This window comes from Pelophylax lessonae (assembly GCF_965119305.1).
Source record: "Pelophylax lessonae genome assembly, chromosome: 5".
Classification (NCBI taxonomy): Eukaryota; Metazoa; Chordata; class Amphibia; order Anura; family Ranidae; genus Pelophylax; species Pelophylax lessonae.
The window spans coordinates 116,142,744-116,168,583 of NC_138772.1; the positions used below are offsets into that span (position 1 = coordinate 116,142,744).

Consider the following 25,840-nt stretch of genomic DNA (forward strand, 5'->3'; position numbering starts at 1 on the left):
TCTGATCATCCGCCTCTTCCACTGACTCCAACATATTTCCTGATATTTAAAGAGCCAAGGGACAGGCTGCACATACTCAGTTTGGTTTGTATTGCTAAAGAGTGTTTTTTTTTTTTCTTAGGAGTGTGCATGTAATCAGTACAGGGCCAATCAGCACTGTCCAGACAGAGGGTCAGGGGTCCTGCATTTTCATAGGACAATGAAAACTCCTCCTACAAGCTTTAACCAGACACTCATAAAAGTCGCAAGACTGCTCTAACTGCTGATGAGAAAAGGTATTTAGCAGTTTATATTTACTAAAAAAAATTGCATTTCCATTATCTGTGTACTGTGGGAGACCAGATATAGTGAATGCAGGATCCTGGATTTAGTAACACTTTAACATACACTCCACAATTGGTTTGCATTGAAGGGTTGCGATTTAGATGCAGTGCCAAATCCGCAGCAAATTCTCTGTGAATTTGCACCGCATCAAATGTGAACCCAGTCTTAGAATCTATTTGACAAGTGTTGATTCTGTTAGTATTGCATAAGACACCTGAGGGTAGGACACAATAGGTATTTAATTGTCTTTGCTACGATTTTTGAATTTTGTGTGAATAATACATTTTGTATATTATGCAAGAAGCAGTTTCCTATATATATTTGTATATATTTTTGTTATATTCTGAGCAGAGGCGTAACTATAGCCTTCAGGGCCCCGATGCAAGAAACCATGAAGGGCCCCCCCAGATCCCTGGCCGGGGCCCTTCCCTTCAAGCCCAGGGCTCTTCCCACTAATCCTGGGGCTCTTTATTCTCGTTGCATGGCCTTTTATTACGGTCCCGCAGCAGGATCCTTTCACAAGTTCTGCAGTGGGCTCCCTTCCTGCAATCTTGGGGCCTCCCCACAGTGGTGCAATGCCAGGGCCCGGTCGCAAGTGTGACTTTTGCAATCCTGGAAGTTCACCCACTGGTTTGCTACTGGGCCCCCTGGAGCATGGGGCCCAGTAGCAATCGTAACCCCTGCAACCCCTGTAGTTACGCCCCTGATTCTGAGGTGGCATACAGTATGTTTAATAGTGGGTCCTTGTGTCCACATTTCAGGGGTTTCTTTATTTTGTTTTATACTTTTGAGTACCAGAGATCTCCACTACTATCCTCACTTAGATAATATTTAGACCCATGAGACAGTTGTTCCTTGTTAGCATCACTCTTTTAATGGCATATATGCCTGAGGACCGAATACACTGAAAACAAGAATCCACCCTGTTTTTCAAGAGAACTATTTCAAATTGTTGTTTGCAAACAACTTCCCATGAATACACATAGAAACACAACATTTTGGAAACAAAAAAAGAAACACAACAAACTTCCATGGAAAAGCCAGATATGGAAGTCTGGGCCTGAATTCTATGACACTATTTCCAGCAACTTGATCCCCTTCTAGTTACTGAGTGTCAAGCACAATTCTAAAACTTCTTGTGTGCAGTACTTCAAGGAGAGAACTTGAAGTCATGCCGTTTGACAACTAATATAGAGATTATCACCATTTTAGTATTTTTTTTCAATTCTGTATTTATGTATTTACCAGGTTTGATTGTCTGTTTGCTGTATATTGTTTTGGTGCTGTTGTGCACTCATATGGGCAGCATGTAGGCAGGACCTGAAAAACCTTAATAATCATCTTTGTCAGGTTTGAATGTTTTAATTATTTGGACTGTAGGAATTTTTTTATATGTATCCGTGATAACTCTAAAATAAATTGCTAATATTACCAGTTCATCATGCTGAGTATACATTATGGGGGGATTTACTAAAACTGGAATGTGCAAAATCTGGTACAGCTCTGAATAAAACCCAATCAGCTTCCATGTTTTATTTTCAAAACTTAATTGAACAAGCTGGGTTTAGAAGCTGATTGGCTACCATGCACAACTGTACCAGATTTTTCACTCCATAGATTTAGTAAATCCCATTAGTGTTTCCTTTGTTGTGCAAAACCTAAAGTCTGCCTAATCCCATCTAAGGAACACTCCTCTTCCCTCCACTCCAGCCCTCCACTCCGGCTCGTGCATGCACAGTGTGCACCTGGCTGTGAATCTGCAAGCTGTCAAAGCCGGGTGCCCACACTTGCAATGCCCGCACCACGGAGAGAAGAGGGAGAGAAGCGAGGCTTTGGGCAGCCTCATCGCTGGACCGTGGGACAGGTGAGTGTATGTATTAAAAGTCAGCAGCTACACTTTTTATAGCTGCTGACTTTTAATAAACACAAAAATGAGTTGAACCCTGCTTTAAGAGAAGTTATTTGCTAGGGTTTACATACACTTTAATAGACTAAGCAGCCCTACATTTATTCTAGGTTAACTATACTTCACAGGTCAAGCTTGAAGCAGAACTGTACCATATCTATACATTTATAAAATCAACTTCTTTATATACATGCACACCCAAATATACACAAGCTTAAAAAGTGCCATGCTGTGAGCACTCTTTTCGCCACACATTGCTATCTACATAGACTCCATTTCCTCTGGAACCAGTTGCGGCCAGTGATAACACAATCTCACACATGCACACCCAATTCAATGAAGCACATTAACCTTCTAGCTTGAGCTTTTGTGTGAATGGCCAAGAAACTGCAGGTTGCATGTAGATAAAACAAGGACCTAACAACATAACTATCATTTGGGATACAACAAGCCTTTACTCAAGGAAAGCAGGGTAATATGTTGTTATTGAGCTGATATCAACCTGCTATGTTAATGAACACATACTTTGAAAATCAACAATCCACTTCAACTGGATCATTTATTTTACCAATCATCCCAGCTGTAGATGATCATTTCCAAATGATTTGTATTGCTGACTGCACATGGAAAACATTTAATTTATATCACAAATTCAGAAAAATACATAGAGCCATCTCCACCTGAATAATGCTGTTTAAGGCTTGAAAGATCTCTAGATATTAAACATGGTTTCCATGGTGGAGAACTAGAAGCAAACCCATAAAAAAAAAATAATAATGAAAACATTGTGACTTACCACTAGATTTCCTATTACCATGACTAGCATGAAGACAAGGATGCACAAGGGTTGACCACTAACTTCCATACAATCCCACATGGTCTCAATCCATTCTCCACACAAAACCCGGAACACAATGAGAAATGAGTGGAAGAAATCACTCATGTGCCATCGAGGTAACTTGCAATCTTCATTAATCTTGCAGACACAGTCCAAGTAGTTCCGTCCAAAAAGTTGCACTCCAACAACAGCAAAAATAAAGACAATGATCGCTAAAACAAGGGTAAGGTTCCCAAGAGCCCCAACAGAATTGCCAATAATTTTGATGAGGGTATTTAATGTTGGCCATGATTTTGCCAGTTTGAAAACACGGAGCTGTAATAAAGATAAAAATGAATTGCATAGTTTTAGTACACTTGTGTGTAAACTGCTAAGACATGTCATAATTATAATTGTTTGACTTTGATTTTCAAAATTGTAATAAATCTCTCAAGGTTATATCCACAATCTCAAGTTAAGCTTTGTTAACCTCTGCATTCAGTTTTTACCACAACAATAACTGTATTGTTACATATTTATTACATGTTTATAATACCAGTCTGTCATATATTCTGATCACAACTACCAAAAGATAGCAATCATAAGGTACTAGGGTTATATATGGTACAGATACCTACAGAAAATTGTTATCCAAGAAGTCTCAAATGAATGTACTGTATGTTAACAATGCTGAGCACTTTCTCAGTTATTTTGAAAAGCAATTGGGACCAGATTTCAGTTTCCGGGGACAGTCCCCGGACTGAGAATACAGTCCCAAGTCTGTCCCCGGTTCTGTGCCTGGATTCAGGGGCAGTGCCCATACCTATTGCTGGCAGCCTAGCAGGACCTGCAGCAGTGTAAACATCCACAGCCACAGTGAGAGTGAGAGGAGCTGTCAAATCGAAGCTCTGATGTCGGGGATGGGCAGGCCGATATGCAGAGCTCCTCCTCTCTTCCATCCACAGCCAGTCAGCAGGCAGTGTAGCCCTCCTCCCGCCACCCCTCTCCAGCCCACCACATTTGACTGTAAACAGGTGCTGGAGCAGGGTTGAATGGGGGTGCCGGGAGGGAGATACAAGAAGGTATGACCACAGCTACAGCAATACTAATCCAGCAGCACACACAACTCTAGCTAAATGGAAACAAAAGGCTCTCCGGGAGCACTGTCACATGTAATGCTGGTTGGCTGCAGTGTCTTCCAAATATCTATGTGTTCAGGCAGTGTGCAGGTTACCGATGTATGTCTGCAATCTCTGACCATCTCCTGTATCATGTCTGCATTCTCTGACCATCTCTTGTATCATGCCTGCAATCTCTGATCATCTCCTGTACCATGTCTGCAATCTCTGACCATCTCCTGAATCATGTCTGCATCTCCTGTATCATGTCTGAAATCTCTGACCATCTCCTATAATGTGTCTGCAATCCCTGATCATCTTCTGTAATGTGTCTGCAGTCTCTGACCATCTCTTCTAATAATGTGTCTGCAGTCTCTGCCCATCTCTTGTAGTGTTTCAGTGGCGTGAGAATGATGTGAGGTGTATATGTTTTATACAGGCTGCGCGTGAGTGACATTACACAGACACACCCACACACACAGAAAAATATTTACACATATACTGAGAAAACATACACACACAAATAAAAATCACATGTATACTGTCATTACATACAGAAGAAAAGAAAAAAAAAAAGTTAATAGCCCTGCCCTCTGTATATAGCATCCTCCTGAACCCTGCACGTAGCATCTTCCTGAATCCTGCACGTAGCACCAGCATACAGGGGCAAACTGACCACCAATATGCAGGACCAATAGTTACCAGTACACAGAGGACATACCAAATCAAGTAAAACAACTACCATGCAACTAAAAAAAACTCAAAAGCAATAAGAGAATTTTGTTAGCTGGTTCCCTCATCTAACGCAATACGCAAATCAATAAAAAGCAAAAAATGCAGCACTGCCCTACACTTTATCTATAAAACTGTACAAATGGACTTATCTAGTGCAAATCAATATATTGCAATAAAGCAGTAATGGTGTCACCCCCTCTGCAAAAAATATTTTGAGAAATTGCAGAACTTCAATGTGCAAATAATGGAGAAACCCCTTGCATACAATAATAATAATAACAGAGATGCAAAACAACCAGTGTATTGGAACAGAGGTTTATAGGTTTTACCATTGCACTTATAAGTCCATTTGTAGAATTGTATAAAGAAAGTGTTGGGGTGTGCTGCATTTATTGGCTTTTTATTGGTATACAAAGGCCAGGACATACTGATCACCATTGTACGTCATGAAGAAACCTCTACTTACTATTCACACCTACTTGTCGACCACACACACTTTTTGGCCAAGCTCACCTGTGTGCAGTAGCATCCCCAAAAAAATTTGGCTAGAGCTGCCCCTGCCCGAATTGGATTTGAATTTTTCCACCCCATCCCTCCCTCCAAGTCTTTTCTCTATCTTTTCTTCTTGACATTTGGTAGTAATTTCCCAAAAAATTCTAAGTAGTATCTTTTTTTTTTTTCTCATGGACAAAATGTGAGAAATAACATATATATCATACAATCATTCCATAAACACATACCACATGCACTGCATATATAATTTTAAGAAAATATGCCTATAAAATAGTTTACCATTTGCAAATAAAAAAATATGTCCCTGGATCTAATTTTAAAAATCTGGTCACCTTACCCTAATCTGCAGAGATGTATAGTAACGAAGTAGAACTACTTAAGTACTGTACTTAAGTACCGAAATGCGGTATCTGTACTTTCCTAGAGTAGAATTTTTTTCTCCTACTTCTACTTTTACTTCACTACATTTTTTCGATGATTTCGATACTTCTACTCAAGTATTTTTTTTTTGTGCTGCATAGTTACTCGTTACTTTTAAAAAAATTACCACTGCCAGAACAGTAGATGGCAGGTTGCATAAAGCTCAAAAAAATGTGTATAATGTAATTTGTAAATCAGCGCATATGAAAATAAAGGCTGTGTATAATAAAAGCTGCTATACCAAATCTTTCCAATAAAAAGAAAATATGAAACACACAAATAAATGGTGCTACAGCGCTTAAAGTGCATCAAGAAACTACTAACAAACACAGGTTAATCATTTGAATAAATCATTTGAAATAATAAAAAACAATATGATGTTCAAACTTTTGACTTCTTTCTTTAATAACTACATAACACAGTACTTCTACTTCTACTTTCAGTACTTGAGTAGAATTTTTTTTTCAAAACTACTGGTACTTTTTACTTTTAGTACTTAAGTAGCAAATTTTTTTAAAAAACTACTTGCAATACTTAAGTAAAAAAAATGTTGAATACTTTAGTACTTCTACTTAAGTAACTTTTTCTGTGAGCACTTCCACTTCTACTCAAGTCACTTTTTGATCGAGCACTTGTACTTTTACTCAAGTAGAAATTTCGAGTACTTTATACAAGTCTGCTAATCTGTGAGTTCTAGATGTACTGGTGAAGAGTGGTAAAATAATCTCTTTCAGTCTCTTAGCCTAGATGAGTCATGTGCAACTGGGACATCTGTTCCTGTTAGTGGTGTACTAAGGCTAGCCACAAGTGAGGAGTACAAGTAAAAATCTGGTGCTGTGAGCACTAATACTAAATCTCCCACCATTAAGTTTACATGATATATTCAATGACCTCAAGCATGATATATTTGCACCGAAAAATTATCCAACACCACTAAAGAGTCTGTAACAGATCTCAAAATTACCTATATAAAAAGTAAAGAAATATACTAAATACCAAACAATCACCCATTTAGTCTTTTGGGCCATTTATTCCAAAGAAAGCATATAAAATTATCCTTTTACCATGGTTCAACAAACCCCATTAAAAGCAAAAACTACCATTCCTCCCCTCTTGCGCATACAAATTATGTTACTCCTAAAGCCAACAGACACTTGGTTATTGAAGACAGAACTTCAAATGGACCTGACATCTTAAGCTTAGATATAGAATATAAACTGAATATAAATGAATTTCGTCCCAAATGTCTCCTCCTTATTTATAAGCCCAAAGAAAATAACTTTAATTAGCCAAATTGCTAATGATCCTATAATTCACCCACACAAAAATTAGGAGTTGTCCAGATATAGAACATGGATGGAGTTTAACATTGAATGCAATTGGGGGAATGGATGTAATACTGGTAAGATACCAAGTCTTTAGAGGGGCCCCCAAAGAATATACTTTAATTGTGGAAGTGGAATGCTTGTTATTTATATTACAGTGATCCAATATAAAGGAGACATTTTTGCCTCGATTATCAGTATACTGCACTGGAGTTTGCTATACAAAAGAAGAATTGTCTTTTTTTCCCTCCCATATATGATGTATATGTAAATACCTCGAAGAAGGCTGTGATATCTGTGCCTAGCCACAATATTGTCAGCTTTGACTTAAATTTGGGGTAAGAAGCTCAATATCATGACCTGAAATAATCTCGAAGACAACTTTTTGACATATATATTATGTTTAAAATCTCTCTGTGTGGATCATCGAATTGACTTTGAATAATATCTCGTGCAAAGGAATATCTTTAGAGCAACGTCATCCTATCTGGACAACTACTTAACTTGTGCAGGCTGAATTATAGGACCATTAGCAGTTTGGTTTTTTTATATTCTTTGAGCTCATATATAAGATGTAGACATATGGGAACACATTCATTATATCCAGTTTATACATCTTACAGCTTAAGAGGCCAGGTTCTTTTGTAGTTCTATCTTGAATATTCATCAAGTGTCCCTTGGCTTTCGGAGTAAAATAATTTGTATGTGCCAGAGGGGAAGAATTGTGTTTTTTACTTAATGGGGTTTGTTGAATTATGGTAAACAGATCATTTTATTTGTTTTTCTATGTAATAAATGCCCCAAAAGACTACATGACTGCCATTTTGGTGTTTAGTATATTTATTTACTTTGTTATAAATGTAATTTTGAGATCCGTTGCAGTCTTTTTAGTGGTGGAGGAGGATCTTCAGTTTTTATATTAAAAATCTTAATGGACTCTGGAATAGGTGGGTATAGGGCAGGCCTTTCTTTTTGCACAAAATAACAGAGTGGGCAACGACATGGCAAATGAGGTTTAATGTGGAGAAGTGTAAGGTTTTGCACTTGGGGACTAAAAACATAAAAGCACAATACACTTTAGGGGAAAACTTTGGGGGAATCTAAAATGGAGAAAGATCTGGGAGTCTTGGTAGAGGATAGACTAAGCAATAGCATGCAATGTCAAGCGGCAGCTGCCAAAGCCGGCAGAATATTAGCATGCATAAAGAAAGGGATGTATTCCAGAGATAAAACTATAATCCTACCACTTTATAAAACTCTGGTCCACCCGCATTTGGAGTATTCTGTCCAGTTCTAGTCGCCAGTCCTCAGGAGGGATGTGTTGGAGCTGGAGAGAGTCCAGAGAAGGGCAACTAAACTAATTAGGGGATTGGAGGACCTTAATTATGAGGAGTGTCTGCAATCGCTTGATTTATTCTCCCTGGAGAAGAGACGCCTGAGAGGGGACATGATAGCAATTTATAAATACCTCAATGGTGATCTCAGCATAGAAAAAAAGCTATTCAGTCGAAAGGATTTCATGAGGACTCAAGGGCATACAATGCGATTAGAGGAGAAGCATTTTAACCTCAGGCACTGCAGGGGGTTATTTACTGTTAGGGCTACAGGATTGTGGAATTCTCTACCACAAGAGGTGGTTTCTGCGGGAAGTATGGTTGCTTTCAAAATACTCTTGGACGTACATCTCAATGATCAGAACATTCAGGGGTATGAGAGATGATTACGGCCACACACACCTACACAGGTTGAACTGGATGGACTATTGTCTTTATTCAACCTCAACTACTATGTAACTATGTAACAAGACTGTTCTTGAGGGCCATGTAAACACCACTATCAAACCCTTTTTGAGTGTACCCAATGATTTTTTACTTAATAATAAATGTAAAGTTTTTAATTGCACTAGATCTGTGTGATTCTTTCTCTTTCTTTACAGGTGGAGGCCACTGAAATGTTTTTCTAAATGTTTTTCATGGGTTTTGCATTTGGCTATTGTCAGTGTCACTACTGGTAGCATGAGGTGATACCTGTACCCTACAGAGTTTGCACAGGCATTTTAACTCCCCCAGGATGGCACATCAATATGTGCCATTGCCAGAAGGTTTGCTGTGTCTTCCACCACAGTCTCAAGAGCATGGAGGAGATTCCAGAAGACAGGCAGTTACTCTAGGAGAGCTGGACAGGGCCAAAGCAGGTCCTTAGCTCCTCAGCAGGACTGGGCTCCATTGTGCAAGGAGTAACAGGATGAGCACTGACAGAGCACTACAAAATGACCTCCAGCAGGCCACCAGTGTACATGTCTCTGACTAAACAATCAGAAACAGAGTTCATGAGGTTGGCCTGAGGGCCCAACGCCCTGTAGTGGGCCCTGTGCTCACTGCCCAGCACCATGGAGCTCGATTGGCATTTGCCATTGAACACTAGAATTGGCAGGTCCCCCACTGGTGCCCTCTGCTTTTTACAGATTTACCCTGAGCATATGTGACAGACGTGAAAGGTTCCGGAGAAGCCATGGAGAATGTTATGCTGCCTGTAACATTGTTCAGCATGACCTGTTTGGTGGTGGGTTAATGATGGTCTGGGGAGGCATATCAATGGAGGGACGCACAGACCTCTACAGGCTATACAATGGCACCCTGACTGCCATTAGGTATTGGGATGAAATCTTTGGACCCATTTTTAGACCCTATGCTGGTGCAGTGGGTCCTAGGTTCCTCCTGGTGCACCATAATGCCTGGCCTCATTTGGCGAGAGTATGCAGCCAGTTCCTGGAGGATAAAGGAATTGATACCATTGAATGACTCCCACGCTCGCCTGACCTAAATCCAATAGAACACCTCTGGGACATTGTTTTGGTCCATCTGACACCACCAGGTTGCACCTCAGTCTGTTCAGGAGCTCAGTGATGTTCTGGTCCAGGTCTGGGATGAAATACCCCAGGACATTATACGTTTTCTCAAAAGGAGCATGCTCCAACATCGACAGGCATGCATACAAGCACATGGGGGCCATACAAACTACTGAGTACCATTTTGAGTTGCTGCAATGAAATTTCAGCAAAATGGCCTGCTGCATCAATTTTTTACTTTGATTTTGGGGGTGTTTTTGATTTCAGCCCTCTGTAGGTTGCTAATTTTTATTTCCATTTAACGATGTGGCAACTTTTCCTTTCTAACACATTACCCAGTCCATATCAGTAGAGATATCCAGCATGAGATTTTTTCCCCACTGAGATCTGATGTGTTTTCAAAGTGTTCCTTTAATTTTTTTTTTTTTTTTGAGCAGTGTACATTAGACCTCTTGAAATTTTGTAAAAAAAAATGGTTGTTTATGCAGTTGTTCCCGACCCCAAAGGAAATAGATATTGCTTTCATTTTTATTTAAATTCTGATCATGTTATGATTATATTTTGAAGCCCCAGCAGATAATGTGCATCCTTGTATCCAATATTATCCTTGCAAGGCACGAGTTTTGCCACCAAAAAAAATGGCATATGGCAAATTATGTTATAAGGAGCAATCCACAGGCAATGCTTTAATTGGTTTTAGTTTTAGTCATTGGAAGATACAGAGTATCCCTGAACAAATTTTTTAAGAAGCAACTGGAAATGTAATCTTACCAGTCGGAAGGAACGGAGGACAGACAAGTTTCCCATGCTGGAGAGACCTAACTCCATTAAACTCAAAGTCACGATAAGGCTGTCAAAAATATTCCATCCCTGCTGGAAATAGTAATAGGGATCTAAGGCAATCATTTTAAGGACCATTTCAGCAGTAAAAATACCAGTGAACACCTATGGAAATAGAAGCAGGATAATACAAAAATTAATAGATCAATATCGAACATGACACTGCAACCATGTGTCTAATTTCTGCATTTAGCACCTCAGCTCTATTTAGTACCCTCAGTTATAACCAATCTCTCGACATTGTTGACTGGACTTTCTTATGCTTTATATTAGGAACAGTAGGTCTGAACCTTGAAGCATTTTGAGAGTTGTTTTTTTTTTTCTGCTCTACATGAAGTGTTAAAAACTTTTTTTAAAAGGCTTTAAGTCTGGAAAAAAAAACTGCAAACGCTGCAGGCAAAAAAAACAAAAAACAAAACAAAGAAAATGTTTATCTCTTGCAACTAGTCAAAATTTTATTTTATAACTTAAAATGGGATAAATATCAGCTCAAAGTTAGTTATGGGATAAATATCAGTCCCAAAGTTAGGCTGCAGTTGGAAAATACACAGTATTCTGTAAATATATTCTTAAAATAACAGTTTTTTTTACATAAGAAACCATATTTGAAAGCTATGGCTTACTTTTAGAAATTACACCTGCAATGGTTTTTGTATCATCCTCAGAATGTTCAGGAACCTTTGAAATAATTATCTGTGTATGTGGTATCTGTTTGCGCAAGACTGTTTTAAATTTAGGTAAAAAAAATAGGTGTATGAATTGAACAGCTACGTATATGTATGGAACGTTTTGGGTTCTCTTTCAAAGGGTTGTATGGTAATGCTAAGTGCACAATCAAGCAAGATATCTGATCAATCACTATTAAACTTATTAAATATCAAGTTGTGGTGTTTTTTCTTTATCATGAGCTACAATATTAGCTACATAAAATCTTACAGATCCACGCCTGAAGATAAGTTTCCAGTCAAAGGATTTTGTGCATGGGAGAGGGGTCAATTCTTGGAACTGCAATGTGCACAGTTTGCGATTGCTAGTTGGTGCCAAGAACTTACACAAACAGAGCAAAACAAAACAATACAATACAATACTGACAATAATGATGAAACACCATTTTATTTTCTTCCAAACATCATATGGAAAAACAAAACAAAGACAGATAACTAATGTTTCACCTTACATAATCATTATACATACAAATATGAAATTCATAAAGGAAGGTATTTACCTGCCTAAAGATTTACATTTATTTCCATTCATTCCTGAGATTTACTCAGCCCTACCACACAACAAACAAACTGATTGATTTTTTATACAATCGCAGGCTATAGAAGGAACACAGCGATGTCTTCTCTACTACCAGCCTGTTGACTGGAGAGTGAAGGAGCAGCAGCAGACTGATAAGGTTTCCCTGCTCACTCTGTTCTCGCTCTTCTCCTATCCACTTGTCCCTTATTTCTCGATTTATTAATGAAGGCAAAGCTATATTATTATGTCTCTTTTATATCTCCTGGAGCTCAATTACATTTAGAATATGGATGTAAGATAGAATCAAACCAGAATTGAAATGCCTAATCAATTGTGCAGGCCCAATATGGTTTAGAAACTAAAAGCAGCATGTCATTCACCATATACTACAATACTCTGAAAACTTTTTTTGACTTTTGTATTTAATCTTTAACCCTAAAACCATTGCATAGGGGTCAGGTTGAGTATAGTATTGACTTATTAAAATGAGGGCACAAATGGGTTCAAATATTGGTTTGCCTTCCTTGTGTGTATTAGCCTGACTGTTCATCTGCCAGGATATGATGTAATTCCAGGCAACATCACAGATATGGCAGCTCCCTGGGGACAGTAGAGATGCTTCCAAGGTCTAAATATAGCTACGGGAGCCATTCTGTTGCCTAAGAGCTACTCCTCACTATGTGAACTTTTGAAATGTTGCCTGGAACAAGTTAAGTGGTGTGTTCTTCCAAGCTTTTTATTCTCCTTCATTTAGATAATGCATTGTCAATAACAAGTCTGCCCTTCGATCGCCCGTGTTTTAAATGCAGTTTACTATTACTGTAAACAAGCAAGAGCCTCTGGGAACACAGGGCCTCCAGGGGGCTCATATCCTAACTTCCCTGGCACTGCGTTAGTATTGTGTACAAGAATATGCCTGCACACAGTCATTTCAGGTTTCTCTTATTGTATACACCTATGAATAAATGAAAATCACTTTGTCTGGACATGTATCTGATCCTGGTGAAAGTTTGATTATCTGTCTTTATTTTCTATTATGTAAGCCCATAGAAAATCACTTACACCAACTGCCTGCCTGCCTGCCAATCTCCTCCACAAGAATGGAATGGCTTTGTTAACCTAAATATGGATTTGTTTTACTTGTATTGTATAGTTTATTCTATTTTCGCTATCATACGCAACCATCACATTTGATGCATGGGTATTAATACTGCCATTCTTTTATTGTGTCACTTGAAGTTCAGTGCAAATCATTATTTTCTCTCTGGAAAATTTTTCTTAGCTGGCATTTTGAGCAAAGATCAATTACAGTCAGAAAAGGGCATTAAACTAGAGCAGCCAATCCAAATTCACATTTCGTAGATTCAGATCAGGAAAACTTGACTGCTAATTGGCTGAAAAGGGTTACAGCAAAACGTGCTTTCCTTAGGTAACCCAGACTTTCCCTAAATCAGCACTTTACACATGTGAAAATGTCTCTCACTAGTAACCACCAAACTGCATCTCATTCTATTTCAGAACAGAATTGAAATTGCAAAAGGTTTTTTTTAAACATATGCACATGGTAGGGAGAACTGGGTATGTTTCTGTAAGAGATTTTAAGACACATTTATAAATGATTTCCAAGGTTTCAGAAATATTCATAAAAAAACAGTACAGACAGCATGATGGTGTGCTTTTCCCTATCTACTGTGTAGCACATGGGGAGCTCCTCCAGTGGATCCATTTAAGCTAAGAAAAGATAAATACATTTTATAAAAAAATGTTACACTTACAAAAAAATTACCTAGCCTCACTTATCATTCAATGTTAAAAATGTGTGCTGCTTCGCTTTATTCGGTAGCTACAGTGCCTTAAAAAAAAAAGTATTCATACCCCTTAAAATATTTTTTTCCAATTTTTCAAATTTTGTAATTTTACAACAAAAAATGTAAATGTATTTTATTGGGATTTTATGTGATAGACCAACACAATGTGGCACATAATTGTGAAGTGGAAGGAAAATGATAAAAGGTTTTCAAAATGTTTACAAATAAATAAAGTGTGGCATGAATTTGTATTCAGTCCCCTTTACTCTTATACCATTAACTAAAATCTAGTGGAACCAATTGTCTTCAGAAGTCACCTAATTAGTAAATACAGTCCAACTGTGTGTTATTTAATCCCAGTATAAATACAGCTGTTCTGTGAAGCCCTCAGAGGTTTGTTAGAGAACCTTAGTGAACAAAAAGCATCATGAAGGCCAAGGAATACACCAGACAGGTTAGGGATGAATTTGTTGAGAAGTTAAAGCAGGGTTAGGTTATAAAAAAAATATCCCAAGCTTTGAATATCTCACGGAGCACTGTTCAATCCATCATCCAAAAATGGAAAGAGTATGACACAACTGCAAATCTACCAAGACATGGTCATCCACCTAAACTGACAGGCCAGGCAAGGAACGCATTAATCAGAGAAGCAGCCAAAAGGCCCATGGTAACTGGAGGAGCTGCAGAGATCCACAGCTCAGGTGAAAGAATCTGTCCACAGGACAACGATTAGTCGTACACTCCACAAATCTGGCCTTTATGGAAGAGTGACAAGAAGAAAGCCATTGTTGAAAGAAAGAAATAAGAAGTCCCATTTTACCGCTTGTGAGAAGCCATGTGGGGACACAAAAAACATGTGGAAGAAGGTACTCTGGTCAGATGACCCAAATTTTTGCCCTGAAAGCAAAACGCTATGTGTGGCAGAAAAAGAACACTGCACGTCACCCTGAACAGACCATCCCCACCGTGAAACATGGTGGTGGCAGCATCATTTTGTGAGGATGCTTTTCTTCAGCAGGGACAGGGAGAGTTAATGGGAAGATGGATGGAGTCAAATGCAGGGCAATCATAAAAAAAAACTGTTAGAGTCTGCAAAAGACTATATACTGGGGGAAGTTCACCTTACAGCAGGACACCAACCCCAAATATACAACCAGAGCTACAATGAAATTGTTTAAAATAAATCATATACATGTGTTAGAATGTCCCAGTCAAAGTCCAGACCTAAATCCAATTGAGAATCTGTGGCAAGACTTGAAAATTGCTGTTCACAGGTGCCCTCTATCCAATCTGACAGAGCTAGAGCTATTTTGCAAAGAATGAGCAAACATTTTACACTCTAGATGTGCAACGCTTCTACAAAGTATTGACTCAGGGGGGCTGAATACAAATGCACGTAACACTTTTCAGATATTTATTTGTAAAAAGTTTTGAAAACCATTTATCACTTTCCTTCCACTTCACAATTATGTGCCACTTTGTGTTGGTCTATCACATAAAATCCCAATAAAATACATTTATGTTTTTGGTTGTAACATGACAAAATGTGCAAAAATTCAAGGGGTATGAATACTTTTTCAAGGCACTGTAAGTGAACATTCACTACTCGTTTATTTACTTAAACTCGTAGAGGCTGATTTACTGCAAGAGCTGGAAGTCTTCACTCAATAAATTGTGTAAATGTTAACTGTTCACTTCAATTATCAAATTGTGTGAAAAGCAAATTCCTGTGCGGATAAAATAGGTAAACAGGAATTAGCTTTTTACAAGACTGTATAATTTATTTAGTGAAGATTCTCAACTTTTTTTTTTTATTAAGTCATTCCAACTAAATGCAAGCCCTGATGGGATAAATTAAATAAAGATGACACCCATCTTTCTTTTATTTTTCACAAAGTCAGAGATTTTGTTACTATTACACATTACTTACATAGTTGCCAGTATTCAGCATTTTATTAAATTCGTCTGTCATTTTATAATGTTCCAAGGCCATGAATAAGGTGTTTAACACAATGCAAATTGTTATAGCCAGGTCAGAAAAAGGGTCCATGACTACAAATTTCACCCCTTTCTTGATATATAACCATGAATCACAACACTCCCATATCAAGAACCTCTGAGCAAAGTGAGTCCAGCATGGAGGACATTTCTGACGGGATTCTTCTAGTTCTGAAATAAAAATAAAAAATACCACATTCATTTGTTAGATTTGTTTTGTACATTGGCCTTGATGAGAAAGCCCAGCCTAAGGCAGGTACAATTTTTAGACATCTGTTTTAATACACTTTATTTAAAATAGCATCTAGAATCAAGCAAGAAAAATCAAATGTACATTAACTGCAGAGTTATCGGGGCAATATGATAGCCTTGTTGTCTGTCAGACTGTTTATACTACAAATCAGTAAGTCTGACTGAATTAGTAAAACATGCCTAAAATCAGTGTCACTTGTTGGCAGGGCTACAAATAGTGCCTTAGTAATTTAATTCTCAACATTCAAACTCCAATTTGGCACTTTTTTTATTGTACTGAAGTCACAATATACATGTTGCTGGAGAACTAAGATTCCCAGCATGCTTTGCTTGCCAAGGTCATTTATCAAGGTTTTTTTTTTTTTTTAAGAAAAATCCCTAAATAGAAAGTCGCAAGTCGAATGTCGCAAAAATATATAAATCATATATACAATTCTGGGAAAAACTGAGAAAATTGTCTGCAGCAGCGCTCTTTGTATCTCTCCGGCAACCTCCTGCTTTTGGTGTTGCTGGGGAAAAGGTTCTGAAAAAAACTGTTAAAATCTGTGTTTTTGACTGCCTTCTCTTTTGTCCACAGTAGCAGTTGGTAATATTGTGGTAAAGCAAATCTCCTGCGCTCAAGTAGAATCCGACCGAGTAGAGAGAGGTACACTTCAAACTCAGGTGTTAAAAAAGCTACTGGTCTTGCTGCCCCCTCAGGATCAAGGGTATCAAGAACCAACTGGGAGAAAAGACAAAAAAGGAAAGGAGGGCGCACCGACCTAGTGCATTACCATTAAAACCATTTATTAAAATATTAAAAAGTGTACAGAATACTCACAAAACTAGTGTGATAATACACACATCAACATAGCATGTACAATCTCCAAGGTAGCCAAGGTCCCAAATGTAGCAAATAGGCATGTAGATGGTCGCATGGGGCTGCTATGGCTGGGCTGACGCGTTTCAGGGGCGAACCCCCTTCCTCAGAGCCAGAAACATGCTGCTGACGCATTTGGGACCTTGGCTACCTTGGAGATTGTACATGCTATGTTGATGTGTGTATTATCACACTAGTTTTGTGAGTATTCTGTACACTTTTTAATATTTTAATAAATGGTTTTAATGGTAATGCACTAGGTCGGTGCGCCCTCCCTTCTTTTTTTGTCTTTTCTCCCAGTTGGTAATATTGTGGGTCAGAGCTGATCAGTGGAGCTGAACTGGGTGGTCTTGGAGTACTTTCTTGAAGAGCACACGTGGTAGGAATAGATTAGTTCTGCTCAGTACAGAGATCTGGGTGCAAGGTTTTTGGGTCACTAATAATGCAGATATTTTTATGCCCATGGTAATTTTTTGTCATTAACTTAATAAAGTATTAATTTGCATTGGCAGCCTAATGCTTCTAAATGTTTTGATTCAATCTCAGTTTATTGTATCAAAGATGTAAAAAAGACAGTTTTACAACACAGATAAGAGTAAAGAACATAAAAAAGGTAAATGTAAGGAGCAACATTCGTCTAGTTATGGGAATGTTTGATAATAAATAAACAATTAAGTAGTTAAAGACATATAACGAAATATCGATGTATAGGATGACCACATAATTGAGGTATCAGGATAAAGACCAATGAATATGCTGTAGGGATCACTAAGGTATAGAACACATCATTGACACTTTTTCAGGGTATAAGCAAAGAATCAAAAATAAAGATATTAAGGATGGTGAGGCTGCGTAGTGGAAAAGGAAAGAGGGAGGAAAAAAAAAGAAAAACAGAGAGAAGAGACCTATGTATTCCAGAAGAGGAAAATGTGGGTTCTCCCGATGCCCAGGTAAGAAATTCAGATGAGTATCAAAACAGACCATGAAATCCAGGTCAGCTAAAATTGTTCTTCTCTACCTGCCTCCTGAGCCAACAGTCTTTCAAGGTCTCTGATAGAGTCAACCTCAGTGGACCACTCCCTGAGAGAAGGCTATGTTGGTTGACTTCCTGTAGCAAGGAATGACCATTCTAGCTGCGGATAAGAAATGGTAAAGAACGTCTTTTTTATTAGATTTGAAGGATCCAGGGATTATCAACAGGTGAGCTATCTCAGGTGAGGCTTGAACAGAATTAGCCATCAGTTTGCAGTAGAGGTCAAAGAAACACTGCCAAAAGGATCTAATAGGGCGGCATTCCCACCATATAAGAATCATGGTGCCCTTGGAGGAGCAACAGCGCCAGCAGGTATCAGGTGTGGAATGGTTGAAATGGTGCAAAACAGGAGGCCATCTGATAGTCACCTTAAACCACATTTCTTGGTTTCTAGTAGCTAAGGAAAGTTTATGAGTCAAGGTGAAGCATTCTAGCAAATCAGAGGGGGGGGGGGGCAGAGTGATATTGTTCAGATTCCTAGACCTGTACGGTAATGGGGTAAATCGGGAGATGATGCTAACCTAAGCAAAGAATACAATTGGGCTTCTAAATATTTTAACATATGGTTAATTCAAATAAGATTTTGGTGGAGTACGTTCAGAACATTCAAATCTCTAAAAAAACACTACTCGATGAATAGCTGGAAACAATTTTTTTATTGAAAAAAATATCACATTTCAACCTTTATATACAGGTCTGTTTAAGACTGTATATTCTAAAGGCAGCTGAGGGCATTGTTTATAACTGTGGGTTGATACCATCTGACAGACCTGCTTGTGTTTCTACCTGAAATTATATTTTACTTAGACAACTACTTAAGTTTGGTGACATTGTCAAAATCTAAACACCATTTGTTTTTGCACATAGGGGAGTGACGTTGATCACATAGTTGTGCGACGGGCGTCACTTTGGTTGAGGGGCCCATGGAACCCAGCTTACGTTAGAGAGGTTGAGAAATCCCTGTCTCAGCCCCCTGGGCTCCTCTTATGTGTAGGTCACCCTGTGTCTATTAGGGACACAGGGTGACCAAGGAAATTATGGACTTCATGGACACTGAGAATATGGTTTGGATTACTTCAAATGGGACAATAATATTTATCAACAATATATCTCAAGAAATATGAAGATTTAATCCCACTTTACACTGAGACCTATAGCCTGTTGCCATGAAGTCTGTGACTCCTAAATAATCAAAGCAATGCTTAGATGTGTATTCCATGTACTTCAATGTAGGAGACAGACAGACTGCTTCTGGGGTCTCTTGATAGTGTCTGTATAATAAGGTGTTCTGTGTTTATACTTAAGATAATGTGTGATTTTGTATTTTGTTTTAGCCTTGTTGCCCGGCAGTCTGGTCTTCCAGTCAGGTTTAGGTGCGCTGAGTTAATTAGCATGTTAATGATAACATTGTCTAGATGGGATTAGCCATGAGTCAGCTGTACCTCTTTATCTAACCATTGTGTGATGTTTTGGGTAAATATTCGGGTCATTATTCATGTAGTGACTGACATACTTCTCAAGTGTATAAAAAGTATTTTTCTTGTTCAATAAAGAGTTAGTTGTTTTCAGATACATACAAGCTATTAAGGTGAGATTGTGGAAGAGAGTTTCATATCACAGGTCTTACATCATGGCAAGACTGAGCACAGCAACAAGACACAAAGTCTGAGGAGCCTTTTCCTCTTTCTCTCCCATACTGAATACACAACCGTATCCATAACGAGACCGTCCATCCGTCCATCCACATCACAGGAGCAGCAGAATAAGCGCTTTAGATTCTTACTGGCGTACGCCATAAGAATCCACATCGTCTGGTAAGTGTGCTACCTTACCTTTCTGGCACAGAGTGATAGCAATCAAGGATCACCGGCACACACGATCCCAACTTCACTATAAGAGACTTTCTTCTGAGCACGCTTTTGCACTTTCTCATCTATTTTTCACTATATGGACTTTTTTATTGGATTGTATGTTCATATGTTATGTTACTTTTTTCTACATGGTGTATTGCAAGTTATTTATTTATCAGCGCTTTATAAGTTAACACTAATTTACATGTTGGCACGTGCACTTTAGGTATTACTACGCAATTTCTTATCATTATATATCATCAATTTTTATTTATTTATTTATATCAGTTTATATCAGCAAGGATGGCAATCTAGCACAGTAGTACTGGTTTCACGTTCATACGTGCACTCACACTGACCAGTTGCTTACTACAAGTTCTTTTTCACATATATAGGGTTAGCGCAGTATGTATACCATTTGCCTACATTCTTGAGATCACTATCCCCTGCTAGACAGTGATTTTTATTACTTGCTGCTTCCCACCAATTATATTCAAACTCCTAGGCGCGAGTATATTACCCACAATACCCAAGTTGTCGGCTAGTTTTGTATGGGAGCGGCTGGAAAATCTGATATCTATGTTAAGTAGAAAGCCGTATACTGACGGAAGCCCACAAACACAGTGTGGCTCACGATTCAGTTTCAAGTTGTATATAGCACCTATATAGTAGTTTTTCAAAAATAAACGTATGCGCTAAAATAGGGTATACGACGTGCTAGATATGAAGGATGGATAGATCCAAGCAATCATGGAACAACACGGATAGAGCAGCCGATTTAATAGTGCCACCACATATCACAATAATTTATAAAAACGAAAAAATCAGCGCTCAACTCCTTGATGAGATGAACCACTCTAACTGCATAAAAACATTGAAGAGAATAAATATTTCTTAAATATTTCCAAAACCAAAGGCGCCAGTGCATAAAAAAACACACAATACAAGATAGGAAAATGTTCTATGTGTTGGTATGAAAAAATCAATCTGAGGTAATATACATCTAAAATCTTCAAAGGATCAATATATCTAAAATCCTCAAGGGTATCTAAAAGCCCAAAAAAAATTATAGGAGCGATGATAAAGGAACTGGTCACAATAATGTTCTGAGTGTAATAAATAGTGACGTAAATCAAACGTGATATGTCACAAAATAATAAGGGGGTGACAAGCAGTGAAAATATCTTATCCAAATATGCGGCAATAATCCAACTTAAAATGATACAAAATACAGTGGTGAAACATAGATGGAATTTAAATTCAACAAGGGTGAATGATACGTGCCAATCAAGAAACGTAGGATAGTGAATATAATACAAAATAAAAATATATAAAAAAGTGCTATGGTGCTGAATAAAGTGCACAAGAGTCCATAAAGTCCTTTAAAATATCATTACAGTGACTAAAGTGCTGGGTGCTCAATTATTCAGTAACAAATTCAGGTGAATAGAAGAGTGAGATGAAGCTTCCAATCACAGCCAGGTGCGTGTGCAGGTGAGCTAGCAATCCGACATTAAGTGAAATGGCCGCTCACCTCCATAACACTCAAATGAGCATTTTTAGATGTAATCTTATCTCTTCTCAAACATCTCAATCTTCTCCAGTCAGAAATATGTTATGTCTCCAATCTTTATGGCTTTTATTCAGGATTAATTATATACTAGTTCCAGCTTAGGTATATGACGATCTCTTTGTTATCCCTCGGTACATCTATCAATCACTCAAACAAGAGAAGCTCTCATGGTGCAGTATATAAGGGTAAACATTTATTTGAAAAAAATACAGGTCACTTACTAGAAAGCAAGGAACATAAAGCAGTGTGCATCCAAACAGCCGCCGATGCGGTGAGTTACAATACTTCCGGTCTTCTTGAATAGGCTGCTTGTCTGGTTGGTGGTTAGTCAGAATTACTAGAAGATTATTAGTATGAGGATCCAAATCTGTTGGACATTTTGTGTTATGAATAGATTTCTGGTAGTCCTCCTCCCCTTCTCCCCGCGTTGCTTTTGTGTCTCTTATTATACAGATAATTTTTGATTGATCACAGACTTTTAATACCATTTTTAATTATGTCGGGCCTTTTTTCTTTCAGTCCTTGTAGAAGACTCTTATGATTTTTTTATATTCACCACATATGTTTATGATACACATCTCTGGGCTCCTCTTCCCCCCATTTTTGTATATATACACTGATTTTATTATGGTTTATATGTATTTTATGTATTTTATTCATGTGAGAGAATGTTCATCTGCGGATGGATATTCCCGTGTTTTTATTGAAATGTTCAGGATCTAGCACACGGTCTTGTTTTTAACCCATTTTATGTGTAAAAGGTTTTTTAGATTAGTGACACTTTGGCACTTTTACAAATAACAGGTTTCCCTTAGAGGAATATGATCTAGAATTTACCTCTAGTCTTAGATGACAATTATTTATGGATACCGAGGGATTAAGAGAAGCGGGCATAGCATATTAACTAGTATAGCTAGGTTCACCGGAAGTACCTATGATGGGTTAATCACAGACGGCGTCCTATTTGGTTCCCTTGGCAACCTTTACCTGATAAATATCCGGAGACTGTCAAGTTACGGCTTACCCTTTGAAAAAGCTATGTGTGTTGTAGCGCAACGCGTCAGAGACAAGCCGTATTGACGTCACTTCCGGTCTTCAGCCGAGACCGGAAGTATCGGAACTCACCGCATCGGCGGCTGTTTGGATGCACACTGCTTTATGTTCCTTGCTTTCTAGTAAGTGACCTGTATTTTTTTTCAAATAAATGTTTACCCTTATATACTGCACCATGAGAGCTTCTCTTGTTTGAGTGATTGATAGATGTACTGAGGGATAGCAAAGAGATCGTCATATACCTAAGCTGGAACCAGTATATTATTAATCCTGAATAAAAGCCATAAAGATTGGAGACATAACATATTTCTGACTGGAGAAGATTGAGATGTTTGAGAAGAGATAAGATTACATCTAAAAACGCTCATTTGAGTGTTATGGAGGTGAGCGGCCATTTCACTTAATGTCGGATTGCTAGCTCACCTGCACATGCACCTGGCTGTGATTGGAAGCTTCATCTCACTCTTCTATTCACCTGAATTTGTTACTGAATAATTGAGCACCCAGCACTTAAGTCACTGTAATGATATTTTAAAGGACTTTATGGACTCTTGTGCACTTTATTCAGCACCATAGCACTTTTTTATATATTTTTATTTTGTATTATATTCACTATCCTACGTTTCTTGATTGGCACGTATCATTCACCCTTGTTGAATTTAAATTCCATCTATGTTTCACCACTGTATTTTGTATCATTTTAAGTTGGATTATTGCCGCATATTTGGATAAGATATTTTCACTGCTTGTCACCCCCTTATTATTTTGTGACATATCACGTTTGATTTACGTCACTATTTATTACACTCAGAACATTATTGTGACCAGTTCCTTTATCATCGCTCCTATAATTTTTTTTTGGGCTTTTAGATACCCTTGAGGATTTTAGATATATTGATCCTTTGAAGATTTTAGATGTATATTACCTCAGATTGATTTTTTCATACCAACACATAGAACATTTTCCTATCTTGTGTTGTGCGGTTTTTTTATGCACTGGCGCCTTTGGTTTTGGAAATATTTAAGAAATATTTATTCTCTTCAATGTTTTTATGCAGTTAGAGTGGTTCATCTCATCAAGGAGTTGAGCGCTGATATTTTCGTTTTTATAAAATATATAGTAGTTTTACTGATGTTACTAACCATCTAAAAACATGTGGGTATCAGGTATAGTGATAGGCTGTTTTCAAGGGAGACACTTGGAAGCAACAATCATGGAGAATTTAGAGGAAAAGAACCATGTAACTTCCATTACTACTCCCTCTCTAATAGCACGGAATAGATATTTGGTTTTCAAGTACAAAAAGGTACTAACATTTTTTATATTTTTCTTCTTTTAGTTTTCTTTCTTCTATTTCCAATCCTCCTCCATCCTATGTCCTTCGAATTTAATTTCCATTTTTCCATACTCGTTATGTTTTGGATTTTCTATCACAGTTTCTATCTGCAATAGACAGGCTGGGTGCCTCTGCCAAGATACAGCTTTTCATACTCTCAAGCCAGGAACAAGGTATTATAGCTGAGCATTGCACCCAAGAACTAACTTAGGTGCAAACTGCAACTCTTTATTGAAAGTTCACACAGAATTTATACCAAAATCAGATAAGAGTAGGATCACATAATCCTAAACAATGCAAACTTCAAACAGTAATATCATCAGTACATCTAATGAATAGCCAACAGCTAACAGTGATCTAATTAACAGTAACCTAATCAACAGCTAAGCACCCAAACTTTGATTAGTCCAGAAGTGTCCACCCCAGAAAATCCGGCACCAAGCCCACCAATACTCAAAGTACATTACATATGCTGTCTGTCAGTTGTTTGGCTTTCACTTGTGTAATCTGTCCACTGGAAAAGTCATTATAAGACAAAACTCAAACAATGTTCCAGCAGTCTGAAAAAGTGGAATTAATGTAATTTCATAGATTTCCACAGGGATATTGTTGATAAATATTTATGTCCTGAGTGGAGGATCTTTTCCAACCCAGTCTGCAGGAAGATAACCATATTTTCTCTGAACATTAACCATACAAGATTAATATTACACCTTTCCATCCACTCCAGAAGGGAAGCTTTTTTGTCTTGAAACAGAGAATTAATCCAAGCCTCGCTCTCAGCATTCATAATGTTGTTGTCCATCATTAGAGAATAATATGCTCTCTCCATGGGATCAGAGGCTGAACTGAGCTCTTTTCCATAGTCTGACCAGGGGAAGCAGACAAAATCCTTGGTCTCCTCCATGGGCCATAATCAGTGACTAGCTCCTAGTCCCCTCCAAAAGCCCCTGTCCCAGTTGGGTTTGTCACATTAACCACTACGAATGTAACCATTCATTTTGTAATACAAGTATACCAAGGAAGAAGGAATGGACATGTATGATTCTTAATTATATTGCCAATACTTATCTTCCTATGATTTATACATTATCTGCAAACTATTGTGATGACCTTCTATTTATGTATATAAGTTTCTATATAATTTATAAATAAAAAAAAAAAAAACACACACACAACATAAAATGATTATGTAAAAAAATATATATTTTGACAGACGTCACTAGATTTTCAGTAGCCATATTGATTATCATACTGGTACATAAACCTATTAAATTGGTTTACTATAATATTAAATTACTATATTATGTTTTCCTATGATCCCTTTATGTAATAATATAACTAATACAACCCCATTACCAGCCACTATGTAGAACTTCACCAAAATGCATGATCTCCTAACAGGAATCCTAAGTAATTTGAAACTGAATATTTAATATTTCTATGCCTGTTTTTATTTTAACAAGCAGGACTTTGTAAATTGACAATGAATAGTAATTTTGAACAATCTGCACTAATCCAAGAAATAAAAAAGGGCTTCAAAAAACAGAGGGAAAGCTCTGTCAAAAATAAATTTCCTCCTAATAGCTTGTCTTTTACAGTTATCTGTGTATGTCTTTTTCAAAATCATCGCTCAACAGATTCAATAGTCCTTGTTTGAAAACAGCCTAGAAAGATGTCTGGCGTTTTGGTTTATAAAGTCCTTACAAATGCAGAGTCCTGTCGGGTTTTAACCAGCACAAAATAAAATAGCAGTGCCAATCATTGCTGGGATACACTTAAGTCTTCATCACATAAACTGCCCAATTATCAGTGAGTCACCCAGTGCCTTTGCAGAGTAAAGACCAAGCATTCTGAAGATTGCATTTCGAGAGAATGCATTTAGATTAACCCTTAAAAAGCATAGCTGGCAAACTGAGCGACATCCCCATTGAGCAAAATGTGTTTTTTCTTCTGTGCTTTTAAAATGCAAAGATTGTTTTCAAT

General features: G+C 37.8%; 1 protein-coding gene across 1 annotated transcript in view; it reads right to left on the bottom strand.

The window, feature by feature from the left end:
* Positions 1-25,840, bottom strand: part of LOC309556717 (sodium channel protein type 5 subunit alpha-like) — a 600,678-nt gene that overhangs the window by 251,819 nt on the left and 323,019 nt on the right. Inside the window, 3 exon segments of the mRNA XM_082259196.1 lie at positions 3,027-3,383; positions 10,778-10,951; positions 15,830-16,068. Coding sequence (XP_082115322.1) covers positions 3,027-3,383; positions 10,778-10,951; positions 15,830-16,068 — 770 coding nt within the window.